Here is a 20,022-nt window from a genome sequence, read left to right on the forward strand (position 1 = left end):
TTATGAGAAAAGGAAAAAGATCAGACTTTGCAAATTTAATTAGATAAATACTCTCTTCTTCCAAGTTTGAATGTTGCATGTTTTTAGTTAGCAAGGATTTTTTTTTAAACAACAATGAGCCAAAATAATTTTTTTAGTGTAATCACCAATAGAAAACAGGAAGCCACTTACTCGTCCTTTATGCCAGCCTTCCACTATCTCCTTATCCGTGTTCTTGCCTTCTAGGAGGGTTAACTGCTGAGCCCAAGTTTTCAGAAGGGCGCTGAATTCTTCCAGGGCCTGCTCCAGTTGAGCCACTTGGCCTGAGAACTCCTGCTCCGAAAGGGCCATTTGGCTCACCAGGTCCTCCAAGCTGTGCTGCGTTTGGAGTGCACTGTCTTCCCACTGCTTCCAGTCAGAACGCAGGGCCTGCATCTCCGTGTGCAGGAGCTCACACCCGCTGGCCGTCGTGCTCTGTTTCACTGCAGGAGCCAGCGCCTCCACTCTGCTCAGGCGGCTTGCACCAACCTCTCTGGAATCTATCAGCTCCTGTAATGGAATATCGCCATGGTAACCAAGAAGGCCGTGAGTCAGTCACTTGGGCTACAAGTTTCCAAATGTGTACACAGAGGGACCCTGTCCTGCTAGGAAGTTTTAGCAAGTGTGCCACAAGAAAGGAACCAGAATCAATTTATCTGCCTACCCCCAAGTTATCGTGGCAGGGAACTATTATCTTGAGCGCCCAGGCTTGTGGCAAAAATAACCTGAGAATCTGCAACATCTTGAAACAGACAAAAGAGGGACTCTGAAATCAGGCACTGTTGGAATATATGAAAGTGTTTCAATAGTGACTTAAATATTTGCCTGGGGTGTATTGCTCCTATAAATAAGCAAATTCATATTTCCCCCTAAGAGGACGGATAAATGAATAAAGATCACAGCAGAAGTGTGTTCTGCTCACAGTTTGTACCCAGTTTCATTCCTCTTCCACAAGATGGGCGCTTAAACCACACTTGCATTTTACCAGGAATCAAGCTTGCCCATCACAACAAAAGAATGAGCCTACTCAATTTCAAATACTTCACTACATTAAGTAAACATTTGTATAGCAACTAAAGTGAATAATTCACAGACTGACAATTAAAACTTTAATGTAACCTCTAGACTGGCTTCATTTTTTATCATTATTTTTACCTTTTAAAAAAACTCACTAGAAATTTAACAATTTAGCTATAGCTTTTCGTCTTTAAAGGACAAGATAAAATTAAAATATTCATTGTTAAGTATAACAGTGACATTTCTGTCTGTGAATAGATTCTTTTACTGAAATTTTTCTTGCTGAAATTATCATCTCATGTTTGTATATTTATATATTTGTTGCTAAAGCCAAGATTTTGTTAATACTGATACAAAATTATGGCTTTACTCCTGGATTAAACGGAAGAAAAACATGATTATTACCACCAAAAAACTTCAAGAAGAAAATCAATTACAAATTAACAAGTAAAGAAAAACTGAGATGTTAAGAATGAAGCATGCTTGATAAATTACATTAAGCATGAAGTATGTCTTAACTAGTATATATAATACAGTTTGCATTTCATTAAATTAGCTTGAAATAAATATAACTTCTCACAATTATATACAATAGAGCCACATTTTAGTGTAGATCATTTGAAAGTATTTAGTTATGTATTGTCCAAAGTACAATCACAAGAAAATCCTTATACACAGTCAGCATTTCATACACATTCAACCTTTCCTCTGCAACAGGATCTAAAATCCATCCCTGTTTGTCCATGCATATAGTAATTAGTGATTTGGTGAAGAAAAATTATAACTTTATAAAAAGTGTTATGTCTAACTAATAGATTTAAATACCTGCAATAATTTGCCTTTATCAGTAATTTCAGATTTGGAGTTCAGAGGACATAACTTGTCAAAATCAGTTTCCCAATAATACTCTCTCATGTATTTATCCCAATTTTCTTTGGTGTGAAAATAGAATATTTCAACATTTGTAATCACTGATTCCGCTTGTCCAGATTTTGAATAAGGTTATCACTTTAAAGTATTTTGAAATGACTTTTATATATATTTTCTTGTCTTGCATTAAAAATATTATATACACATACACACATAAATACATTCATACCCTCACACAAACATTTCGCTTTAGAGTTGCCTCTTCTTGGTGGTTACTCCTGGAGATAGAGGTGGGAATGAGGTCCAAGGGCAGAGGAAGGGTCTCTATTTATTTCATCTAAGGTTGTCTCCTCACCCACACACCAGCCTACATTCAGGCCTCACCTGAACTTCTGAGAGGCAGTCTCCGACAGGCCTCACTTTCTCCTTCCCGAACTCTAATTTCTTTCTGTCAATTTCTTCTCCTATACCTCCCATCTCTGTGGAAGCATTTTATAAAAGCTTTTCTTAATTAATTAATTAGTCAGTTAATTAATTAATCAATAAAAAGAAAGGCATTTTGCACCCCAAGAAGCATTCTTTGTAAAAGAATTATCTTACTCTCTCATACCAATTTTTCAAAACCTTAGTCCACCTTTGCTAGCTCCTCTTCCTCTCCTGCTTTTCATACCCAAATCCACGTAACCTGGTGTCTCACCTCACCTCACTGTGGAAATGGCTCTCTAGGTGATTGCTGAATAGCCTGTCAAATCCAGTGGCATTCTCTAGTCCTCCTCTTAACGTCAGCCTCCTGCTGCATCTGTGATGGTGACCACCTTCTCCGTACAGGGCCTCGGTGGCATGAACCCTCCTAGTCTTTCTCTTGCTATTTCTCCTCTTCCTTTCAAATCCTTTTCTTCTATGGCCCCTTAAATATCAGTAGTGCCCAGGGTCCTGTGCCCATTGTTCAAATAAGCACATTTGCATAGAGAAATGTACATGAACAATGGTACCTTTTGCTCACAAACGTAAAGTTTTTTAAATTCTTTTTTAAAAACAACTTTATTTATGTTTAGAATTTGTGACATGTGAGGTAATAAACACCAAGAAATAGAAAACATGAAAGAAACATTTAAAATAACAGAATCTTATCCACCAACTCTTTACACAAATATGTTGCACTTGAGAACCAATAAAACAATACAGTTATAATATCTGTTCATTTTCTGACCTTAATTTTCAACAACTTTTTCTGCATGGCTGATGAATCTCCAGACATATCTGACCACCGGTGAAGTTCTTCCTTTGCTGAATGGAGCCAATCTGTGAATTCCTGGACTGCATCTAAGTACATTAGATGGTCTTTCACAATCTCTTCTGCTTTCCTCATTTTCTCCTAATAAACAAAGAAAAAGCTACATTAACAGCAGTCATCACTGAGAACATGAAATCAGATAAGACAATAGGCCTGATTTAGGTCTCTTAATGTATCTCAAAGGATTTCATTCTTAATCTTGAATTTTCTCTGAGTTTAATATCTTTAAAAGAAACTATCACATCTTGATTACATTGAAAGACTTTGAGGAGCAACCATTTTTTCTATAAGTTTGCTATTGACTAGCTCAGCAGAAAGATCTATGCTTAATGAATGCTGGCTAACATCCCTCACTAACAACCCACTTAATAATAATTATTGTAATGACTATTGTCATTATTCAAGCAATTATCTGTGTTAGCTTGGTGTGCAGCATTCTGCTCAGCACCTGAAATGCATTTGGTTATTTAATCCTCACAAGAACCCTGTGACGTACATACGATCACCGTTTTACAGGAACGGACACTCAAGCTTACAGAGGTTAAGTAATGTGCCCAAAGTCACACATGCAAAAAGTGTCAAAGCCAGAACTCAAACTTAGGTCTTTTTGACTCCAGAGTTGTAGCTCTTAATCATTGCTGAGATAAAAATGAAGATAAACAAACACAGATGTTAATAATTGTAATATCATTTAGACAATGAGAGTTCCCAAAAAGCAAACCAAAGAAAGAAAGCAAACAAAATCCTCCCTCAATTTCTATAATGTTCACAAATATACAAAAGAAAAGTGATGGAGCAAAATAAAAATTCACATATGGAATTGAAAAGGTTTTTTTGATATTACATAAAGAAGGCTATATTTTGGAAAGTAGAAAAATGCAGTTTTTACTAAGATGAGAAATGAACATCATACTTTATACAAAATTGAAATCTGGGAGGCAAATACACTTGTATTTAATATAACAAATATAAGTGTATAAAAAGAAAAAGTTCTTTAAACACTGACAATTGATGCTTAGACAATCTTACGAAGAAGTTAGGTGAGCTGACTAACAAAGTGGAGAAAGGTGAAAGATATGGAATAAAGAATAATCCCAAAATTGCAGAAAGAGAAAACTACATGAGCATTCACAGGTGAGAAATGATCTTTATGTAATATCTAGTCACCAAACGTACAAGTAGATTTAGAGCAGCCAATTCTCCAATAATTTAATCCACAGTATATTCTTTACCTGAGCCTTGAAGCTTTTTCTTTGATACAAAGCACTGACCTTGGCAACAGTTGTTATATCATTAAACTGTGTCTTCAGTTCCTCTTGAGCTATGTCCTTGAAAGACTCGTCCCCAGTCTTCTCATAGAGCTCCCTGGACTTTGCAGTTAGGAGGTGAAGGGCTCCAGCATGATCTTCTGCCTCAGACACGATGGACTGAAAGTGGTCCAACAGGGAAAACTTCTCTTTCAGACCTGGCTGCACTTGTAAGGGATGTTCTACTGTTTGATCCACTGATTCCATCCACTGCTCCAACTGGTTTTTCCTCTCTAGATAGTCGTTCCATTGGCTAATCACAGACTCTAAAGCGCTAGAATTAATGTCACATTATCAAAATGAGTTATCTTGATATCATTACTGCAAACCTATTACAAATTACAAGGTCATTACATCCATGTAAATTATTTTACTGAATGCTACTGTAGGTGACGAAAATGTTGCTTTGGAGTGCAGGGAGAAGCACTACTTCTCTGATCCATAAGATCCATAACACAGTTCCTTCAAACCAAGTAAATCTATGTTAAAATTTGAAGTAAGAAGCTGTAGTCATACATACATCTGGAGATTTGTCCTCAGTGAACAGACACATTTATGTGTTATGTTGTTAAAAATCAGTACTGGGACAGCAATTAGATTTTATTTAGTATGTATCAGTTCTTAATTTTCTTGGGGATAGTTTATCTAATTAAAATCAGAAGGTAATTATTTGCTGACTGGAATTTACAAGGTATCTTCCTGTGTGAATAATAGTGTTAGATTGATTTCCATTTAGGAATACACACATATAATATCCAGTGCTTCTCTGGTGAATGTGTAAATGAACTTATAATGAAGATGAAGAAACAATGTATTTATAATATAAGAAACATAGTCACAAATATAACAGCCAAGTAACAGCTTTCCAGATAGTCAAATTAAAGGCTCTCCAGACTGGCATTTAGAAAGACCTCCATTACTCAACTTTACAAACGATTCCAAACCCATCTTCAGTGACTCTTCCAGCCTTGCTTGCACACAAGCACATGATCCCGAAGTTATAATCCTGTGGTACATAAACCTCCAGCATTTGCTCCAATTGTTGCTTTTGCATCAGCTGGAACCTCTTCATACTGCTCAATATGTAGCTGTCAAATTTAATTTCTTGCCAAAATAAAGAATTCAAATATCTGAATCCCTAATATTCCTTCATAAATCTAAAAGTTATTACAGTTATTAAAGAATCAAACATCCTTGCTTTGATGACTTGAAAGAAGGTATTTTACTGAGCCTATGTTATGTGCAAGATTCTATGAGAGATATCGGGGAGATGTAAATATTTAAAAAATAAAACAGAAACACCGAAGGAAAATAAACTAACAAGCAAAAACCAGTCTTTTTGACCTATGGAAAATACAATGTAGGCAAAGACAGGCATGCATACCACCAGCTAAAATAACACGTGTGGTAACTCAAACACTGCATATCTCCATCATTTTACTAAGCCACTGGGTTTTATTTAGGCAGATAAACACCAAAAATAGGCTCTGTACCTCTGAGCGTGGGTTGAGGAGCTCATGACTTCAGCCCACACATCTTTAAGGGTCTGTAGCTGAGCCTGAATCGCCTTCTGACCTTCTGCATTGCTACTTTTCAAGGCCTGTTCCCCTTTGCCAATGGCCATATTCAACTTAACTTCTCCTTCACCTTTCATCAAGAGAACCTCCTAGGAAGGAAGGATAAATACTTGTCAGTAGGAACACGAAAACTTTGGCTATTTTTAAAACGATTGTGTTTCCCATGAGAATTAAGGTAGGAAATCCCTTACTCATCTTAAAATACTAACTCTGGACCCTGTGCAATATAACACTTTACTTAAATTAGATATTTGGGTGTCTGGGTGTCAAAGATTAAGTCCAACTTAAATTCCTAGAAAACTTTGGGTCAGTAGCCTAGAAATTATAATTTTATTGACTTCAGTTTCAAAGAGTAAAAAGAAATTCTTTCAAAAATAAAGACACATCGGCCCAAAACCCAACAGTCCCCTACCTGCATTGCCTGGCTAATCCCCCTCTTTCAAGGTCACCTTCGCTGACTACAGTCTGGTTGGAGATCTCCATTACGCTTTCAGCAAAACCCTGTTTGCTTCAGCCATGGCCCTTCCATACTCATCTGCACTGTACTTACTGCAAGTAACAATTTACAGATTGGTCTCTCCCACAGGCTGTGAACTCCTAGAAAACAAGCACTGACTTTTACCTCTACATTCTCGACAACTTGCAAAGTAAGGAGCAGAATAGGTACTCAATAATACTTGCTAAATATTTACTAAATGAAATTAAAAATTATTTTAAAGCTATAAAAACAAAAAATTTTCCTTTATAAAGGGGAAAAATGACCCTTCCACGCCCTTTTCCCCAAATTTCTTCATTTTTCTCACATAATCCCCACTTAGAGGCTCACAGAACAATCAGGACCCAACTCAAACATTTGTGCATCTAATCAACTTAGCCTTCAGCAGCTGTCAGTAGCTGGCTGGCACCGCATGTACCTGTATTTGTGACAGCCGTTTTTCCAGGGTGTCTTTGCTCCCAATAGTGCTCTCTGCATAGGCCAGTCTGTCCTGAACGTCCTTCACCCATGACCACATGCTCTGCAGCGCTTCCTCCAGGGCTTCATGCTCCTGAAGGGCCACCTGGCAGCTCCGGAGTTTTTCTTTGGTCATTCTGACTAAGTTCTGGTAGCTGGCAAGGAGCTGGGAGCACAGGCGTCCTTCTTTCCCAACACCGTGACCTTCACTGAGAAGTTGCCCTCTCTGAGAAAGCTTATCAAGAGACTCTCTTAAAAAGAAAAAAATAAATATAATTCTAACATGTTAGAGTGCAGAGGAGTGACACATGATTGTTGGTGTTTGAGCAGTCACCAGACAAGAGCTCACACTAGACATGCCGTTCAAATCAAGATGCTGGGAATTGGGCTGGCTATTTGCTTTCTGGTACTGTTTCTTAATGTGGTCAATACACATCAGGGATTCAATCCATGCTGTGCCTATATCCAAATAGCAGCGATGGAGACTACTGTATTAGCAAAACATTCAGTGCAGAAAATGGGATCTGGCTACCTCTCCAAGCTGATGCCTAGTATCTCTCCATTTCTACTTAATCTTCTAATGATGCAAAGCTCCCTAAAATTCTCAAAACACTTTGGTTGTTTTGTATATACATGGGGATTTCTTCTTTGTGAAAACCCTTCTGCTCTCTGTTTCTTTCCTTGTTGCCCCTTCAAAACTCAGTGGAGGCATCACATCCCCAAGAAGCATCTGCAACAACTCAGGAGAGGGCAGAGAGCACAGGATCCTCTTGTGTGTGCCCTCTGCTCCTTGTCTGGCTCTGTCACCTCATACACCATCTGCCTCAAGCTACAAGGCTTTCACCTTTCAGAAGCCAAGGCTATTACATTCATTTTATATCCCCAGGACCCAACACAATGTTGGGAAGTGACAAAAGGCCCTTTTAGGAGTGCTTTTGGGTTTCCTTGTTGTATATTGAGTATTTCATTCACCTCAGTTTGGAATTATGTTAATTAAGGCAAAGGAAAAAATATAATCACTATGTGGCTTGGTTGGTTTCATCTTATTTTACAGAGTTCTGAATTCTTATCAGCACATCTGCCAGAAAAATCCAGGGATACCAGAGGGGAGAATGGAGATGTCTTCAAACAAACAGTTGTGACTACCAGAAAAAGAACACAAAGCTTATCTCCTACAATGTCAATTTTTTTTCTGAGAGGCTATTAAGTAAACAGCATCCTATGGGCCACCCTGAGAGGTACAGAGTTATACGACTTTACACCTACTCTAAAAGACATTTATTACACTTGTAATCTGTGTGGGGAGACAAAAAAGTGGCTTATGTAATGATGTGAGTTAAATAATAATTCAAGACAAGAGATTTCACTTGTTACTATAAGATGAATTACTTCATGCCTGATAAAAATTCAATGAGTCTCAAGTCTGTGTACTTTTATACATGGCATCTCCCCCCAATATTTAAAGTATTAGAAACATTATGATGAAAATATCTGGGAGACTGGAAGCAAGCAGCAAGCCTGTGACAGAAGTCAGGTGACTTAGCCCGAGAACCTCAGTGATGGGCAGGGTGCATGAGGATTGGCCAGAGAAGTGGCGTTTGGAGGGAAAGAACCTGAGAGCAGGCACACCTGAGGTCTGTTAACACCCGGCCCAGGAATATCAGAGAATAAGGCTTTGAGAAGAACTGTGTGCTTATCAACAACTAAAATCTGCAGTTATTAGAAAAACAATGAGGAGTAAAGAAAGACACTGAATTGGGTGATGAAGAGTATTGGGTTACTTTCTCCAATGCAGTCCTGGTGTAATGATGGCAGGAGAAGTAGATACAAGGAAAGCTCAAAAGCAGCCCGTGGAAAAGAAATGTAATGTCACTAAAAAGTCTGGAAGAAGGAGAGAAGTAGGTTTGGTTATGTTATTTTGTGTCTAGATAAGAATCAAGGTTCAAAAAGCAAAATAAAGTAGAGTAAGTTTCAGAAAGTTGTATAGTTAGAACGATGCTATTATTCAGCTACTTGAGTGAACACTTTCTATTTTTCTGGAACTATACCGGACATTGGGAGCATAAACATAATAAAGAACTTTTAAAGTCCCTGACCTTGAGGAACTCATAGTTGGAAGTTGGGACACACAGAGTAGACAAAGTTTATACCATAGTAAGAGCTCGCAGAGATGGGACCAAAGCATTTCAGGGAAATTTTACGATAGTCCTCAAACTAGCACACCAACAGGTAATTGTCCAAATGGGTTCTGTTGTTTATTTTCTTTGTAGGCTTGTTTTTCAAGGCTAGTAATACTAGGCATGTTTGAACAAAAAAAGGATTCAGTGGAAATGGGGAATGACCATGATTTGAATTAGGCAATTTTTAATTCAATTGTTGATGGTTGTTGGTTTATCTGATCAAGCAGGGTGGGTGCCATTCTCCTGCCCTTCACAGATAAGTGTACCTGAGCTTTCAGAGGACAGTTAAGGCGCCCAAGATTTTGGTCAAGCTGCATTTTCCTGATGGAAAGTGTTCTATCTTCCAATAGAGAGGAGCAGCTGAAATGCCAGGGGTGGAACATGAATGTAGGCAGCAAAGTGCTGAAGGTGGTGGGATCAAAGGCACAGACCCGAGAACTCTGGCCGGGAAAGGAGCCAGAAACATTTTCTCAGTAGGGAAGTGATGAAGAGGTAAATACTGTGGTGGAGAAGAGGAACCACGAGCAGAGACAGAATTAATGACTATAGCTTTGCTTTACGAAGAATATTACAAGGATGGGTGGGTTAGAAATGGAACTGGAGGCTGAAATGTGTAAAGAATATACAGACATTGAGGTCTACAGCATTAATTTTCTATCTTTACAAGTTACTGTGAATTTGTGGTTTTCATTTTTTTCATATCAGCTTCACATTATGTTAACCTATCCTCAAAATAACCCCAGAGAGGAAGATACGTTATTATTAACAGAATGTTTAAAGGCTAAAATCAAGAATTACAGGAGATAAGTGACCTGCCCAATTTCTTGACCAAAAGGAGGTAGAGCCGGGACGCACATGACTTCTTACCTCCACCCTGCACTCCCTCCAGAATACCACACTGCTGTAAAAAATGCAGCACCATCATTTGTATTCTAGATAGTCAGGGACTGGAACAAACCACAAGCACCACCAACCAACCAACCAACCAACCAACCAACCAACCAACCAACCAACACCAAACCCAATCACCAACCAACCAGTCTAAAACACGGTAGCAGGTAAAGAACCTCTTCCATGTCCCTACCACACCTTGCAGCCAGTAGTTCTCCCAGGAACATTTCAACTTTATGAACTTCATTTTTCTTCTCAGGAATATGCTGTTTACTCTCTCCCAAGTTTTCTGTACTTAACCTTTCTTCCATTTCACAGATCCATAAGTTCAGTTTTCTGTGCTGATCCTCAAAGCTAAAGAAAAGGAAAATGCCTTAAAGAAAATCTTATGTGCTGGTTATAATAAATGAATTCTAACAGCTGTAGTCACAACGTCTTTTATATAGCAATTAAGAGCTCATGAATTTTCAAGTTACAGAAGTAAACTCAACAATGGGCCCATCAAATTATCACTTATTTCAGTAACAAAGTGACAAATCATGGTAATTTCTTTTGAGAAATTACCAGCAGAAAAAGAATCACCTCACCTAGCTAAACTGATTTCATAGCCGGTAACTGCCAGTAAGATTGCACTCCCATGTCAATATGAACTTAACTTTGTGTCTTACTACAAAGAATTAGGGACAACAGATCAGTGCAGGCCCTGGGGAAAGAAGTCTCTGTGTCTTTGTTTCTCATGGAATCTGAATATGGCACAGGAGTTCTAAAATTTGAAAACAACATAAGCTCTCCAAGAAACCTGGACAGGAGTCAGGCAAATTACTCTTCCACCGGAAAGGCACTTTGATTACACGGATGTCTTTTCTCCCCCGAGTAACAAGGGTTTTATTTTTTTCTTCTAAATTTATATTCACCTCTGCTGACACATACTCATATATATTACTGATTGGAATCATGACTCATAGAATTCAGTGATTGCTTTCTGCCATAACTCTATCCTAGCAGAAGTAGACACAAGGAAAAGGCTTGGGTAATCTAAAAACTGTGGTGTCAAAGTTCTAATATCTTGAACTGACCAAATACTCAAAAAATACATGCATTTACCTCATTTATAATTGCTAGTGAATATAATTCCTTTGTTTTTTCTACATAGAAAATAAAGCCAAATGATAACTTCAGAGTCTGAGCAATCAATTATTGTCCTAGGATGAAACTGTTAAGGCAAATCTTACTATCATTTAAACTCACAATTTGAAATATTATTTGTTTATTCATGTCGCTCTTTTCTCTAAGTCTTTAAAAACACATTCTGTGTATGATGAAATCTACATTTATGGTATAGAAGAGGTTGGTTAAAAGATACAAAAATTACAGCTAGATAGGATTAATAAGTTCTAGTGGTCTATAGTAGTACTAGGCACCTATAACTAACAATAATTTATTGTACGTTCTCAGTTTGCCAGAAGAGAGGGGCTCAAATTCTATCATCACAAAGAAATGATAAATTTTTGCAATAATGGATATGCTAATTACCCTGATTTAATCATCACACATTATATACATGTACTGAAATATAATTCTGTATCCCATAAATATGTACAATCAATATGTGTCAATTAAAAATACATATATAATCTATAATATACTCTTAATCAGAACTTGGTTTGCAAAGTGCAAAGTAATTGGATAAACTGCAGTAGTCTTAATAAGCGTTTATATCTTATTCCTTATTTAAAACGTCTTTCCTGTCTTTTACTGTCTAGATTATACTATAGTTTACTCTTTTGTCTTTCAATGCTTAGATCCACTTTACTGAATAAAAATTACTAATTGTTTCCTAGAAAACAAAACAAATAAAACCAAACAAACACCCACCTCCCAAGTTCTGAAGCACAGTCTTGAAGAGCCTGTTTGTCTTTAAGGCACTGTTTCAGAAATGCCTGAAACTCTTCATTAGACTTTGTAATTTGTTCCTGAATGCTACTGACAATTTGTTTAGACAGATGTGCATACAAAGTTTGTCCTTCTTGAGTCACTGCGTCAAGCTTGCTCTGCCCATCACTGACTGAGTCCAAAATGTTCTGTTTCAGGAAATAAAGGCAACGTAAAATATTTGCTATTTTTCAGAGACCCTCGTGCATGGCAGCATTCATTACAAGTCTGAGCTGAGACAGCAGAGCAAGAGAAGAAAAACAAAGCCCAAAGGAAAAAAAGTCTAACGGGGCTGGAGTGAGAACGAGGCATGAAGTTGGACATAATTAAGGCTCCTGATTGACGACGTTACGGAGCCAGCCATTGGAAACCTGAGCACAAACAGAACAATGTCAAGCTGGAAAAGAGCATGCTGTCAAGGTCTCATTCTCAGTCTTTCTCCATTGTCCCTGTCCCAAACTAGTCCAGGTTTCATCTTCTCACATGGTTACAGTGATATCCCTCTTACTGGTTAGCAGCCTCCAAACTTTCTTCCTCCTCCTCCTCCTCTGATCCACCTTCCCACCAAATCCTGTCCTCAGGTCCATTCTTTTCGTGGAATGCATCTCTTTTTTGGAAGATCTATGCACAGGTATGGCTTCACTAAAGCAAAAGAATCCCAGAATCCACTGCTTAGTCCTGCCTTTCCCTAGCGCTCCAGAGTGGCATTTCAATTGTCACTCAGATGTGTCTTTGTGGAGTTCCATTGCCTCTCAAGCTTAAAGGGAGATGATTCCACATCTGAATTCACCACACCTCTTGCAAAACCAGCTTCCTTTATTGCAACAATCTTCCTACCCTGACTTCTAATATAATGAGTTACCTACATCATTTTCATTACCCATTAAGCCACAAAAGCCTCATGGGCCATGTTAAATTATTAAAATTATTTTCACAATACTTAACATAGTCCTTTGCTTAGATTAGCTGCTTGAAAAACTTGGCCAAAACCTAATTTGAACCTATTCCTCTGTAAATCATTTCTTAACTTTGCTTCACAATGGCCTTTTCCTTCCTGAATTAATATGTATCTCATGGTCAACACAATTTATAAAACCTGTAATATCTATTACATTAATTTGAATATATCCTATTTCTAAATGTAGTCCATAAGTTATTAAAAATCACAAGCCATGTCTTCTCCTTCTTTTAAAAACTTCTCCACAATAGTGATATAAAATGGTTGCAATTATTTACACTTTTACTGCTATAAAAATTTAAACTAGGTTTAGCTTTGAATGAATTCCAAAGAGCGTTCAATAGGCTAAAAAGAGAGAGGAAAGGGATCTAGAAATTGTTTAACTTCAATTTATTTTCTCAACTTACTCTTCACATTGCCTGTATCCTGAATCAAGCTTAATTATGCTAGGGAAGAAGAAAAGACTGAACAAAATAAGACTTGGGAAAAGAGATTATTTAGGTCTGACCTGAAGGCACTCATGTGCGGTTTGGGGAAGAGGAGGAGGGATGCCAGTTTTCATACCTGAAGGTCATGCAGCTTTGCCTCCAGAACTTTGCTGTCACCAGTTCTGTCTGATGATTCTTTTGCTGCTGCCTTAGCTCCCAAAAACCACTCTTGGAATTCCTGCATAGAATCTTTTGAAAGTAATAAAAATCAGGAATAAGCCCAAAACATTGAATGAACTTCGATCAGCGCAATGAATTATTTCTGGCCTTTTGCTCATCTCATTTTGCCTTATAGAAAATAATACAGGATGATCTACAACCACAACTGTTCATGACAGAAATGAGAAATGATCTCAGAGAAAAGGCTGAAAAGAAATCTATATTACTAGAATGTCTTCTGATTCTCTACTGTCTTTCTTTTTTAGGTAAAGAAAGGTAATTCATTGCCTGAATATATGAGTTTAAGGTGAGATACGTTCCAGGGGCATTAAAGCTATTTCTATGGCACAGGGAGGAACCATCCTGTCTTTCAACCACGTGGACTTAGAGAGTCACAGTGCGCCCCCAGCAGGACACAGGCACAGCTCCATGTGAACCAGAAGCAGGACACAGGATCTGCAGTTTCCTGAATTTGCATGGCTGTCACGGTTCCATGGCCTCTCCTAACGCCCAAGCTTACTGTGTCACTTCATCACAGCATAAAGAAATTCAGTAGTTATTCGGGCAGTGGCTGCCACTCGTTTGAGTGGAAGTGATTTTCCACACACATGAGCTATAGGTGGAAAATCCAGATGAAATTCAGAATCATCAAAATGGTGGGTTCCTGCTTTTTGGGGGAGGAAGAGGAAGAACTCTGCATAGGATGAGAAGCCCAGCACAGCGCTCCCACTGCTCAGATCTCAAAGCTCACATGAACTTAAAATGCTATCCTCGTGGAAAGTTTCCTCAAACTTTTGCTGGCAGTTTCTAGGCAGCATTTGGTTTGGATTCTGTCCCATCAACAAACTATACACGCTAAGGCCCATCCGAGCTCACCATTGAAGTGCTGTTCCAGTGAGTCCTGCAGGCTGGCCTGGGTTCTGGAGCAGAGCTGGCTCACGGCTTCGTGTTTCTTGATCAGCCCCGTCATCGCGCGGCCTAGGAGCTCCAGCTCGCCCGAGTGGTACCTGCGGCACAAGCTATTGAGGCTCTCTTGGGTAGAGCTGATGTTCCTTTGCTGACTTGGAAGCTCTTTCTGTATTTCCTACAGAATAAAAGCATACCATGAAGGATATTCATCACATTCGAGAGAAACACTCCCTGTACTCCATCCACTATGATATATATATATATGAACCTGAAATTAATGCTGCTGAAATTCACTCAGCAGTGTATACATTTAGATGGGATTTTTTGAGTATTTGTGATAGATCTGTCTTGATTTATTCCAGAATTTTCCCCAGTTCTCCTTGGGAACAAATAGCTGTTGAGAGGTGGCTAGAATCTGGGGTGTAGTCTAGGATTTCAAGCAAATTGAACAGATCCTTAAGGATTTGAGCCCATGACAGTGAGTTTAGTCACTTGACTAGAAACTATCTCAGTTCGCATTCTTCAAAGGGTCACTTGGGCTTTGTTTCAGGGTCACGGGCTGCATCAAAAGCACCCGTTGTTAACTTAAAAACATATGTCTTTAGTCTCAAGAGCAGTAAGAAAATATGCTAAATGATAACAGATCACATATGTTGAAAATAAAACTCAGTGCACATTCTTTACAGATGGTTGATCAGAAACATCATCTATTAATATGGACTGATATTAACATGGAAGTGGAATGTTTTCTCAACTTTTTTTCCGCAAAAATGTATCATTCTTTAGATAAAAGCAGTTATACTGGCAAATAAAAAGAATTAAGTGGTAGAAAACTGCCTGGCATTCAAGCTTGAAAATTCATGGAAAGTAAAATAGTTTTCTAAAGGCTCCACTATTTTACCAAAAATATAAATATATAAATATATATATATATATATATGTATATATGTGTGTGTGTGTATATATATATAGGCCATGCTTATTTTTATACATACGTATATAAAAAAGCATGCCTTATGAGCAAGCCCCACAGCAATGCATGCTTTCTGTTTTTAAAGTATTCATCTTAGACTTCTTAACACTGCGTTCTGTTTTTTATCTGCTTCTTCCTTTGCTGCGTCCAATATCATGAATTAGTTGGTCTGGTGTTAACATGAGTAATTGAGAGCAGAGGTCATATTTTTATTATAGTCACCACAAAACAGGAGAACTAATATCACTATTCCATTGTAAACACTTCATGGTGGTTTATTACCTACCTTTACTTTTTTCAACCCTTCACAAGTCTCACTTTGGGCACAGGTCATCAAGGATTCTTCCACTTTTGTCAGCCACGTTGTTCTGTCACTAATAAATTTCTCCACTTGTGTACTTCGAGTAGTGAAATCTTTCAAGGTTCCTTTTGCTTCTTCAGTTATTTCTTTGGCATGCTCCAGTTTCTGCCTTAAGTCTGCTTCTATAAACTAAACAGAAAGCAAGAGTTCCTTAAAATTTGTGAAAGCCAGAAGAACACTCATTCAGTAGGAATTGTGTTTATGTGTAGCTTAATTGTCAAAAACAAATCAGCCTCACCATGGAACCCAGCTCGAATGCTCCTATGCCTTTTCCAAGAAGGAAAATCAGCGAGTACAAGCTGCCAAACATGAAGTGATGGGAAAATGGCAAAAGTAAGGATTGCTATTAACATTGGGTATTAAAGTGGCAGTTCCAGGAAATAGGTGAGATCACATTCTGAAAGCCACACTGGACCCACATGGAATTACCAAGGAGGTGACCAAAAACCTGCTCTTAATTCTCCCTGAAAACACGCACACATTTTCTGCCCAGATGTAACCACAATTGTGACAAACATCACTATGGGATTTTTATCATAAAGCAATTTTATTTCTGTCTCCCACTGTCCCTTAAAAATATTCAATGGGTTCTTTTCTCCTTCCAGAATGATACATTTCAGGAGGATTGACGCCTCTGACGCCTGAGTTAAGAAAAGGACGAACAGTCACTATAAATTGCAAAACAGTCTCAATTCCACAATTCAAACATCCACATCTACTTGGTAATCAAAACCTAGAACTTAAAATTGAGGATTTTTTCTCCTTCTCTGTCTTTGCTTTATTTTTATTCCCCCTCTTTGCCCAATGTCTGACCCCTGCAGGTGAGGACTAGGAGGAGGTAAGCGAGGGGCTCTGTATCTCCTGACGTCCGCTGTGAGCTGGCGTCTGTGCTCTCCAGGCCGGGCAAGGTGGAACATTCACTCTTCTATCCTGGCCTCAGTCTGTGCATTTTTCTGAGATGCCCCACATGGCTGGGACCTCACACTGAGGTCCACAGAAGCATTAATGCACTCTTCTCTAGCTCTTGATTTTCTTCTCCACGGCCTGGAGGTACTTCTTTAACTCCTGGCTGCTGAGGGCTGGCCGTCCTGCAGGGAGCCTCTCAGACCAGCTGAGATATCCTCGCATGGTGTTTCCTTCCTTCTCTCCTTCTCATGACTCCCTTCCGGGCCACAGGTCACACTCCAGCACTCACCCCCAACTAACTCTGAGATGAAGGCCACCCCAAACATGAATTTCTTCTTTGGCAAATACATCAGCAGTTAGCCAGCCTGTCTGTCCCCTTGAGGATTCCCAGGGGATGGAGGCTATATACTCCTGTGTCTGTCAGATGCAGGGGACAAATATCCTGTCCTCCAGGTGGTGCCATTGAAACCCTTCTGCCTGGGCTTGAGGCACGTCCACACCTCTTCCTTGAGTATGCATAGAAGTGTGTGTGTCTCATGTGAGAGACAGAAAGAGAGAAACCAGAGTACAACAGCAGCTCTCTCTCACAGTCCTGCCTTAATCTCCACTCTGCAATATCTGTTGCCCATGGATGTCCCCAACATAGGTGACATGCATAAGCACTTGTCTCTAGTGCTGTCTATGAATAGCACCCCCTTCGCCTCTCCATGCTTCAGGTGAAACTTGCAATGTTCCCGTGCATGTATATCCTCCACCAATGGCACTAACTGATGGATACACAGTGTCAGGTCATCTCACAAGTCGATCGAACTAGATTGACTGGTTAGCATGAAATGGCAAATCAAAGACAAAAGCACAAGAAGCAGAAAGAAAATGTAGAGAAAATCCATAAGGTTGGCAACAAATATAGAGTCAAAGGGATGCAGCAGAACCCTTAGCCTGGAGACTGTGCGGCTGGCAGCCACAAGAGACCCCCCAGTGCTGCTCGGGCACTGAAGTAGCCCTGGTTTCCTGGCCAGCCCTGCTCCACCCTGTCCTGCCTCGTGGCTCCTGTGGACTTGTGCCCCCTACAGAGCTGGGAAGTGAGATGGCAGCAGTTATCCCTCCAAACCAGTTACTGAATAAAGGAATTAGAGAAATATCAATAAGAACATCAATATTTATAAGAAGGGTTTCTGTTCCTGTCTAGACATGAAATGGTCCATAAAGCAAGCTGGCTGAGAATACTTTCATAATTTAGTAACAAAAAAATAACTAAGTATAGTATTTGAGCTGAAAATATGCTACTAACACTGGCACCAGGAATTCTAAGGATGTTAATATTTTAATCACACAAATGATAAGATCCACATGTTTACTTGGAATTATGATGATGATGATAACAATAGGACATATAAAGATTTTTTTTTTTGAGATAGAGAGAGATTGACAGAGAGACAGAGAGCCTAATATATAGTAGTCATTAGAAAACTGATTACATGCTTACCTGAAGGTCTGGTGGTGTTTCTGGATTTTTAGTTAATTCTTTAAGATCATTTACTTTGGAATGCAGTTCTTCCAATTTCAATGCTTTGTTTCTAACTTCAGACTGACAAAAGACAAAGAAGAAATGTGTAACTAATTAAAAACATTGACATGCTATATTTAATATTTAATAATTGTAAGAGCTAACTCTGTCAAAATACCAACTTAAGCCAGTGGTGGAAAAAAAATTTTCTGTTTCATTTTCTGAGGGATGGCATTACTTATGAATGTGGAAAACATTACAGTTAACGTTCACTTGGAATGAGAGGGAATATGCAGAACTAACTTTCCCCCCACCCTCTTTTATTAGAAAAAAGCTCCTGGAAAAAGTTAAACACTGACCAAAAGTCTTGAATCAGTGGGCATTCTCAATAGGTTGTTATTTATTCATTACAGTAATACTACTGGTTACTATGGTAGCAATAAACTCGTAAAGAAGTATTTCAAAGCATATACACATCAGGAATGCCTAATGACTGTAGACTATAAGTAATACATAAGAAACATTTAAAATAAAAATTTACAAGATAATAAAGTGGAAATCAGGTTAACCAGGAAATTGACATTTAATTTCAATTAGGTGCCTTTTTTTTCTTTTTGCACCAACACTAACACACAAAAGAAGTAAGAGCAATCAAAGAATCATTATTGAACCAATTAGATGCTTGTAAACTTCATTAGCTATTCAGAGTGACAAAGCAGCATTTAATAAATTATTCCCCTCAACTTAAAAAGGGTATTTTGGTGCTTTGCAGACACTAACGAACCTCCTGATGCCTTCAATCTAGAAAATAATTTAGTTATGGTAGGATGTGATGGACTAACTGTCAGGCCCGTTGGTCTCCTCCAGAAGCTGTCTGGGCAATTAAGGAATTGCACCTGCTCACCTACGTTCATTTACTTGGCTGCAGCAGGAACGGCATTGTTTGGCACTGGGCTGAATCCGTTCACTGACTGTATTAGCTAGCGTGTCACACAGACAGTCAGTTACATAAAAACTCATCTCTGTGAGTGACCAAACCTGGCCATATTAAATGTGGGTCTGATGCACATCAGCTGTCTGGATTTCTGAAGTCATAGCAGTGTGTGGGCTTAACAACCACCTCCGCCACCCTTCCTGATTTGCAGCATTTAAGACCATTTTGAACTAAGACATGACGTCACTGCACGTGGAGTTGGAAGACATAAACAGTAGCACACCATTCTGTATTATTCCCACCACCTATTAAAGAGATGTAATAGATATCAATAACTCAAGGGCCTAGATAAAGTAATATGTAGAACAATAGCTAGGAAATGATAAGTTTTGAGTATTCATTACCTTGGTTTTTAATAGAATTTATTTAATTGTATACATTACAATTTAATTTTTAATAATGGTTGGATTTAAAACTGGTTTACAAAATTCCTGAACATTTAACAATTGACTTTCGTGAGCTGGTACAAACTGGATCTAGCCCAGGCCACTGTGTGAGCCATAATGTCAATTTAACATCAGAGATAATAACTAAACAAACTGCAGTATCCCTTCCCTGGCTATACTTTCAATCTGGGAAATTTCCTCAACTTCTAACTGCCCTTAGAAATTGGAATTAGATTATGAAATCTTTAGAATGTTATTTGGGTCAAAGACAGCTGTATAACTAATACAGTTCATTTTCCTATATTTTTTCAGACTACAGCCACTCATTTACTTACCTATCAAG

General features: G+C 38.6%; 1 protein-coding gene across 1 annotated transcript in view; it reads right to left on the reverse strand.

Annotated features, from left to right (window-relative positions):
• SYNE1 (spectrin repeat containing nuclear envelope protein 1) overlaps positions 1-20,022 on the reverse strand; it is a 422,354-nt gene that overhangs the window by 216,001 nt on the left and 186,331 nt on the right. Inside the window, exons 45-55 of the mRNA XM_063096991.1 lie at positions 18,279-18,380; positions 15,812-16,015; positions 14,520-14,727; positions 13,561-13,673; positions 11,982-12,187; positions 10,305-10,460; positions 6,998-7,286; positions 6,000-6,172; positions 4,471-4,780; positions 3,116-3,280; positions 172-528 (exon numbers count right to left, since the gene is read on the reverse strand). Coding sequence (XP_062953061.1) covers positions 172-528; positions 3,116-3,280; positions 4,471-4,780; positions 6,000-6,172; positions 6,998-7,286; positions 10,305-10,460; positions 11,982-12,187; positions 13,561-13,673; positions 14,520-14,727; positions 15,812-16,015; positions 18,279-18,380 — 2,283 coding nt within the window. The remainder of the gene's footprint in view (positions 1-171; positions 529-3,115; positions 3,281-4,470; positions 4,781-5,999; positions 6,173-6,997; positions 7,287-10,304; positions 10,461-11,981; positions 12,188-13,560; positions 13,674-14,519; positions 14,728-15,811; positions 16,016-18,278; positions 18,381-20,022) is intronic.

The sequence above is a fragment of the Cynocephalus volans genome, chromosome 5, assembly GCF_027409185.1.
Source record: "Cynocephalus volans isolate mCynVol1 chromosome 5, mCynVol1.pri, whole genome shotgun sequence".
In the NCBI taxonomy this organism is placed as follows: Eukaryota; Metazoa; Chordata; class Mammalia; order Dermoptera; family Cynocephalidae; genus Cynocephalus; species Cynocephalus volans.